The sequence below is a fragment of the Uranotaenia lowii genome, chromosome 1 (assembly GCF_029784155.1).
Source record: "Uranotaenia lowii strain MFRU-FL chromosome 1, ASM2978415v1, whole genome shotgun sequence".
NCBI lineage: Eukaryota > Metazoa > Arthropoda > Insecta > Diptera > Culicidae > Uranotaenia > Uranotaenia lowii.
In genome coordinates, this window is record NC_073691.1 from 121,349,754 (window position 1) to 121,358,496 (window position 8,743).

Below are 8,743 nucleotides of genomic sequence, written 5' to 3' on the forward strand. Positions count from 1 at the left end.
TAGAGCTCGTATCAGATCGATAGATAGGATCAGCGAGAGTTAACAGAATTTAGATCTCTCCCTGAATCGTAAGTAGTTTTTGAATTCCCTAAAATGATTCATCTAACGTCTCCGATACCTTATAGCGTTTGCAGTCGATTATTCAGAAAAATTGAATATACTGTTCTAAGAGAGTTAAGTTTACCAAGATCACTATAATTGTGAGTATTAAGTACATACACCATATGAGCAGCTCTTTTCTTATACCAACAATTAATTTTAGCTTTTAAGCATCATCGCAAATAAACATAAGGATTGCTACAGAACGGTGACTTGAATTACTCTCTGACGAACATTCTTAAAAGAATTATATAGTTCTGAGCTGAGGACCATGGCAGCGAATAACAGAACGATAAATATGCCCGATGAAAACCAAACCTCTTCGCTGGTGCACTGTGGCGAATGTTCCAGGCTGGAAGAGTCAGCGAAACTTGTTGCTTGCGATAACTGTTCTCGCTGGTTCCATTTCTCGTGTGCTGGAGTAGATGATTCCGTGAAAGATCGTAGCTGGTTATGTCGCCACTGCATAGCAGCAAATCCCACTCGAGCCAAGTCTAATTCCGGGCAGTCCAAGGCCTCTGCGAAGAGTCGAGTGTCAGCTATTTCAGCAGGACTCGATTTGCGCCTTAAGCAGCTGGAAGAAGAAAGGGAGAGTCAGGCGCGGTTGCTTGCGGAGAAGCAGGAGAAGGAAAAACAAGCTCTGATCGAAAAAGGAAATCTGGACATGGAATTCATCAGCCGAAAGTATGCGCTTCTAGCAAGTGAGGCATTAGCGAACGAAGAAAGAGCAAGCGTGCGAAGTCGCAAAAGTGGTGCGAGTTCTCGCAGTCGAGTCAGGGAATGGCTCGAGCAAAACCAACATTTGGGAGGTATGGCAGTTACTTCTACAACTGACACTACTACCGTGGCGACGGGTGTAATGACAACAGCAGTGTTCAGCAACCTCCCTTTAATTGGGCCAACGACAGCAGTGCGTGCAACAGTTGTTGATCCAAAAGCTATTCGTGATGTAAATGAACCAGTACGAGTTTCTGATCAATTAGTGTCTAAACCATTGATCCATCATCCGTTCAGCAAGCCCGAAACGCGGTATACAGGAGCAATTTACAAGAACCCAGTAGTTGCTAAAGAGAGAGGAAACGTTTTGACGTCGACGCCTATTCGCAGCTCAGCACCGCAAGTATCTTTTCCTACATTGCGCCAACCTGCCACTCAAGTATCATGTGTGTTTACAAATCCTCTCAACCCAAGACAGCCTGGGGCAGGAGATCAACAGAGTTATCCAGCTAGAATCAGCTGCGGAATTGAGCCTCAAGTTGTATCTAGTGCTACTTATTACCCAGCTGTACCACACACACTTGCTGCCGTTAATGTAACGCAATATCCCGTGGGAGTGCCACAGATGCCTGCGATCGTGCGTTCAGAACCACAACAAGCATTCGATTTCAATTATCTACCGGCACCATCACAACAAAGGAATCCAGTATCGAATAGTTTACTGTCCGCCTATGACATTTCGTACCCGATACCCCAGTTACTTCCCCAGTCTTCCGGCACAGCAACTATGGAAGGAAAAGGAATTCCAGGTGTTTCAGTTGATGAACAAATTTCCGAAGTCACTTGTATGCCCCCCGTCAGCAGCAGGGTTTGTACAATGCCACAAGAAACCCCTCACTATGTTCCATTGTACGGTGGTGCTCCAATTGCCGCGTCCAGAGAAGCTCCCACAGTTTTCCCGCCATCTTCTTGTTTGGATCGACAAGCACCCATAATACGTGTCGACTCGCAAAGCCACAACTACAACCGTTTTGCGCCGCAACCAAATATTTCCGAACCAGTGTATCATCATCAAGGGATAGGGAATACAGGTCCACAGCCATATCAACTCGCTGCCAGGCAGATTGCGAGTAGAGAGTTACCGATGTTCGCTGGAAACGCCGAAGAGTGGCCGCTATTTGCAAGCATCTTTCAAACATCGACGCTAATGTGTGGGTTTTCAGATGCAGAAAACTTGTTGCGCTTGCAAAAGTGCTTAAAAGGTAGTGCTTTGGAAGCGGTTAGATGCCATTTGATGTCTCCCTCCTCGGTTCCACAGATTATGGAAACGCTTGAAATCTTATTTGGAAATCCAGAGCGGTTCATACAATCGTTGCTACAGAAAGTTCGGAATGTTCCACCGCCAAAACCGGAAAGGTTAGACATGCTTATAAATTTCGGCATAGCAGTCCAGAGCCTCGTAGGACAAATAAAAGCCGCTAAACTGTATGGCCATCTGAACCACCCTTCCTTATTGCAAGAGCTTGTTGGCAAATTACCATCCTACTTACAGATGGATTGGGCTCATCATAAGAGACGTTTGAGAGACGTAAATTTGAGTACGTTTGGAGAGTTTATGCTTGACATAATTTCCGACGCTAGTGAAGTGACGGTTTCAAGTGATGTCGGCTTTGTCAACCAGGGAAAGATGAGCCGAAAGGATAAGGATAATGCTCACTTTAACGCTCATGTTCAGGTTCCGTTGAAGATTGTAGATGCAAATTCCAAACAGCCACAGAATCCCATCATATCATGCTTCGTCTGTAAAAGTACTGGCCACAGAATTCGTGATTGCTTCAAGTTCAAAAATCTTACACTTTGCGAACGCTGGAAACAAGTCGATTTGCATCAACTTTGTCGAAAATGTTTAGTTCCGCACGGCCGATGGCCATGCAAGGCCAAATCAAGAAAAACGTGTAACAGCAAGGGCTGCGACGGAGAGCACCATAATTTGCTTCATCCAGGCCAACCGAAAGGAGAGAAAAGGACAAATGCGGACGAAACACCCGCGTTGCTAGGGTTCCACCGCCAGCTGCAAGCTAGTGTACTTTTCCGTATAGTTCCAGTTGTGTTGTACGGAAATGGACTGAAACTACAGATTTTCGCATTTTTCGACGAAGGATCTTCCACCACTCTCATCGAGAAGGAAGTCATACAGAAATTGGGACTCAAAGGGTCAGATGCGCCACTATGCCTACTTTGGACAGGCAATGTCACACGAGAGGAAACTGATTCAAGCAAACTTGATTTAACGATATCGGGAACACGAAGTGATAGAAAGTTCAAACTCAGAAATGTAAGAACCGTTGGAACGTTGGGTCTGCATGCTCAATCTCTGGATTATGAGGCACTAGCTGATCAGTACAATCATTTAGCCAAGCTACCGATCGACAGTTATCAAAATGCGATTCCTAAACTTCTTATCGGCCTAGACAACATACAATTAACACTACCGACCAAAACTAGAGAAGGAAAGCGAGACGAACCGTTAGCGGCTAAATCGTGTTTGGGTTGGAGCGTTTCCGGGAAAACAGGCACTATGGAAAATAGTTTTGCATCGACATCATTACATATTAGAGAATGCTCTAAGGATAATGCTCTTCACGAATTGGTCAAAGAGTTTTTCGCATTGGAAAGTCTAGGTATTTCTTCAGGACCTGTTCTTCAGTCGACAGACGATCAGCGCGCTCTTGCGATCCTGCAGCGGACAACGGTTAAGCGGAACGACGGTCATTTTGAGTGTGGACTGCTGTGGCGCTTCGACGACATCGAGGTTCCTCCTACTAAAAACATGGCCATTAATAGACTCCGTTGCCTAGAAAGACGGCTATCGAAGCATCCAGAATTGAAAACTGCATTAGAGAATCTTATCGACGAATATCAGGAGAAGCAGTATGCTCATAAAGCGACGGCGGATGAGTTAAGTAGCATGGATCCGAAACGGATGTGGTTTCTTCCACTTGGTGTCGTTTTGAACCCCCGGAAACCCGGAAAAGTCCGAATAATTTGGGACGCTGCAGCTAGAGTAAATGGTGTCGCCTTCAACGATTTGCTCTTGAAAGGACCAGACATGCTTGCTCCCCTCCATTCAGTTCTTTATCGATTCCGACAAAGGCAAATATGCATCACGGGTGACATTCGAGAAATGTATCACCAAATCAAAATAAGAGCTGAAGATCGTCAATCTCAACTATTTTTATGGAGGAAAGATCCTCAAAACGAACCTGACGTTTTCGTGTTAGATGTGGCCAGCTTTGGCGCCACATGCTCACCCTGCATGGCGCAATACGTAAAAAACGTCAATGCCGAAGAATGGAAAGTTGAGTATCCGGAAGCAGAAGAACCAATCAAACGATCGACTTATGTAGACGATTATGCCGACAGCCGCGATTCAGTGGAGGAGATGGTGAAGATCGCATTGGACGTTCGTACAGTTCATTCGAAAGCCGGATTCGAACTACGTAATTTTCTATCGAATTCTAAAGAGGTTCTGGAACAGATGGGTCAGGCAAGTGATGTGCAGCAGAAAGAATTCGCCATCGTTCCGGCCGAACAATATGAGCGAGTTTTGGGCATGACCTGGTACCCATCCGAAGACTCTTTTGGATTTTCCGTCAATGTTCCAACAGATCTACAAAAGGTAATTTCCGGTTCCATCAATCCAACGAAACGGTCTATTCTACGAGTGGTGATGAGTCTTTTTGATCCTCTTGGTTTGATCTCAAATTACGTTATCCATGGGAAAACATTACTGCAGGATATTTGGAGGGCTAAAATTGCGTGGGACGAGCCAATTCCCAATGAACTGGAATCCAAATGGAAGCGTTGGATTGAATTGCTCAAGGAGATACCAAGTTTGCGGTTCGCTAGGTGCTACTTTCCAAATTACCAACCGACAAGCCTTCAAACACTCCAGGTGCACGTTTTCGTGGACGCTAGCGAGACAGCGTTTGCATGTGCAATTTATTTTCGCATGGTGGACCACCATAAACCAAGAGTAGCCTTAGTAACTGCGAAAGCAAAAGTAACGCCTTTGAAACCGCTTTCCATTCCGCGAGCGGAACTCGAAGCTGCACTAATAGGAAGCAGATTGCTTCGAACGGTCATAGAAGGACATACGATTCCTATCGGACTGCGGTTTATGTGGACGGATTCTAAAACGGTTTTATCGTGGATCAAGTCTGACGCTCGCAAATACCGCCAATATGTCGCCGTCAGAGTTGGAGAAATTTTGGAGATTTCAAATCAACAGGAGTGGCATTGGGTACCATCTAAGCTCAACATTGCCGATGAAGCAACAAAATGGGGTAAGGGTCCTCTGGTAAGCCCGAAGAGCTGTTGGGTCACTGGGCCGGAATTTCTGTATTTACCCGAAAACGAATGGCCTGAGCAATTGCCAGTTGCGACAGATACGGAGGAGGAAATGCGCACGTTAAACGTGCATAGAGAAGTTATTGTTGTTCCCCTAATTGACCCGAAGAGATTTTCAAAATTCGAGAGATTGCTCAGATCGACGGCGTACATGTACTACTTCATCAATCGCGCTCGGTACCGATTGCGAACTACCGGACTTCTAGAGCAAGAAGATATTCGGAATGGCGAAAACGTTATTTGGCGCCAAGCTCAAGCCGAAGCATACGTGGAAGAACTTATTTTACTGGGCCGAATCGGAAAAAAGGAATCAGCAGGAAGTAGGCAGAGTGGAGAAATCACCAGTGCAAGCCAATTGTTTAAATTGTCGCCATTTATCGACGAGTGGGGCGTTATTCGAATGCGCAGTCGCATTGAAGCGTCTCCTTTTGCAAGTTACGATGCGCGTTTTCCTATTATACTGCCAAGGAAAAGTCGCATAACAATGTTACTGATCGACTGGTATCACAGAAAATTTGCCCATGGAAATAATGAATCCGTAGTTAATGAAATTCGACAGAGATTCCATATCTCAAGACTGCGAACGGAAGTGCGTCATTTCGCAAAGGAATGCACGTGGTGCAAAGTGTATCGAACAAAACCGATAGCTCCACAAATGGCACCATTACCGGAAGCAAGAGTTACTCCCTTTGTGAGACCCTTCACCTATACGGGAATAGATTATTTCGGTCCCCTCTACATCAAAATCGGAAGATCCAAGGTGAAACGGTGGGTGGCTCTGTTTACCTGCCTGACCATACGGGCCATTCATCTGGAAGTTGTGGCATCTCTTTCAGCGGAATCTCTCAAGTTGGCGATGAGACGTTTTATCAGCAGACGAGGGCCGCCGACCGAAGTCTACACCGACAACGGCACGAACTTCGTGGGAGCAAGTCGAGAATTGCTGAAAGAAATCCAATCGGTTAACGCGGGCTTAGCCGAAACCTTCACAGACCGGAACACCAAGTGGATCTTCATACCACCGTCCGCTCCCCACATGGGCGGCGCTTGGGAGAGGATGGTGCGCTCAGTTAAAGCAGCTCTATCTACCCTTTACCAGTGTCGAAGTCCATCAGAGGAAGTACTCCAAACCGTGTTGTGCGATGCAGAAAGAATGGTTAATTCCAGACCGTTAACCTATATGCCGCTCGAAACAGCTGACTCGGAAGCGTTAACTCCTAACCATTTCATCCACCTGGCCTCAGATGGATCAAAGCAACCACCGAAGAACCCAACAGACGAGAATTCGGCTCTGCGAAGCGGATGGAATCTTTGCCAACATCTATTGGATCAAATGTGGCGAAGATGGATTCGTGAATACCTGCCCACCTTAACCAGGAGGACCAAGTGGTTCAAAGACGTCAAGGCCATTCAAGAAGGAGATGTTGTGTTCATAGCTGACGAGAACGTTCGAAGTAGCTGGATTCGAGGAAGAGTCGTGCGTACGTTGGTGGCCAAGGATGGACGAATCAGGCAAGCATTCGTCAAAACTTCGGACGGTATACTTCGACGACCGGTTACTAAGCTTGCTATCATAGATGTGCTACTCCATAGTAAACCTGGTCAACCGGAAACCCATCCAGACCAGTTTTACGAGGCGGGGAATGTTGCGGTCGGTGACGGGGCGGTTACGCCTCAATGTACGGAATCTGACGAGACCTGCTGTCAGCGAATGCCAGAGTAAACGAAATGAAATGACATTATGATAATCGAAGCTTAGGAAAAGTAAAACGGAAGTTAATTGTCAAACAGGAGTTAGAACAACGCGGTGTTTATATACTTGGAAACTAGATAGTTTGTAAAAGTTCATTGGAGCCGTTTTCGGTTTCCTTTTGCAGTAACAAGTGTTGTGAGTTTATTTTTCAAACCATTTATTCACCTAATAATCCACAGTTTAGTTTTAGAGCTCGTATCAGATCGATAGATAGGATCAGCGAGAGTTAACAGAATTTAGATCTCTCCCTGAATCGTAAGTAGTTTTTGAATTCCCTAAAATGATTCATCTAACGTCTCCGATACCTTATAGCGTTTGCAGTCGATTATTCAGAAAAATTGAATATACTGTTCTAAGAGAGTTAAGTTTACCAAGATCACTATAATTGTGAGTATTAAGTACATACACCATATGAGCAGCTCTTTTCTTATACCAACAATTAATTTTAGCTTTTAAGCATCATCGCAAATAAACATAAGGATTGCTACAGAACGGTGACTTGAATTACTCTCTGACGAACAGGGGAACTGCTCGTATATTGGCGGAATCTTTTAATGATTTTCAAAAGGTTTTAAATTATTTGAATAATAAAAAACACCATTTTTTTACGTACGACACTAGAAGTGATCGTCCATTTAAAGTTGTACTTCGTGGTCTCACTGGCGATCAGACACCGGATGAGATCACAGCTGAATTAAATTCTTTGTTAGGTTTTTCTCCAATTCAAGTAATTCAAATGAGGAAAAGAACCAACACGAATAATACCAGTAGTGTTGGTTTTGCTCCTGAACTTTATTTGATCCATTTTAAAAAGGATCAGGTTAATAATTTGCAAATTCTTGAAAAGGCTCGTCTTATGTTTCATTGTCGAGTCAAATTCGAACCTTTTCGTAAATCTTCTACCAATTTTCTTCAAAATATAACGCAATGTCGTCGTTGTCAAGCTTTTTGTCATGGCACTAAAAATTGTAGAATGAATGCCAGATGCATGTTTTGCGGCTCATTCGATCATGAAAAATCTAAATGCCTTTTTGGTGGTGATAAGCCAAAAACAGAATTTTTTAAGTGTGCGAATTGCGCAGGTAATCATTCCTCGAATTCTCTAGACTGTCCCGTTAGGGCAAAAATTATTGCTTCTAGGAAAAATCCCAAAGTTTCCAGAAAAGTTTCTTCTCATCCTTCCTCTTTTTCGTCTTCACACGTCAGACCGGCAAACAACCTGCCTGTTCGCGGTCAGCCTCGGCCTACATTGGAATCACGGCTGGGTAATACCCGAAGTGATTTTAATGTTACCTGGGCTGATTCTGTTCCCCAGACTCGTTGTTTATCGTTCTCAGAGGTGGTTGAAAATGGGTTTCCCTCTTCAGGTTTAACTAATAAAAATGGGAAAAAACCAAGTCTCAACGTTCATGCGAAGGCTTGGGAAAATCCCCGAAATTCAAATACTTGTTCTTCTCCTTCATTTTCTGATCCTAACAATTTTGTCGATTTGGGTGAGATAACTGAGGAAAAATTAAAATTTTTGCATCAAAATTTAATGGAAATGATGCAACTTATGTTGAAAGCAAATTCAATGTTTGAAGCTTTCCAAACTTCTTTTAATTATGCTAACAAAATTATTATGACTTTGCGATTCCCTCATGGATCCAAATAGATGTTTAAATATTATGAATTGGAATGCTAGATCTTTGCTGGCTAACCAAGATGAATTCTTTTTATTTTTGAAAACTCAAAACATACATATTGCTGCCATCACTGAAACTT

At 44.0% G+C, this 8,743-nt stretch overlaps 1 protein-coding gene across 1 annotated transcript; it reads left to right on the forward strand.

The window, feature by feature from the left end:
- Positions 1-370: 370 nt before the first annotated feature.
- LOC129737872 (uncharacterized) lies at positions 371-6,949 on the forward strand. The gene has a single exon (XM_055729036.1). It carries the CDS (start codon positions 371-373, stop codon positions 6,947-6,949), a length of 6,579 nt encoding a protein of 2,192 aa, XP_055585011.1.
- The last annotated feature ends 1,794 nt before the right edge of the window (positions 6,950-8,743 follow it).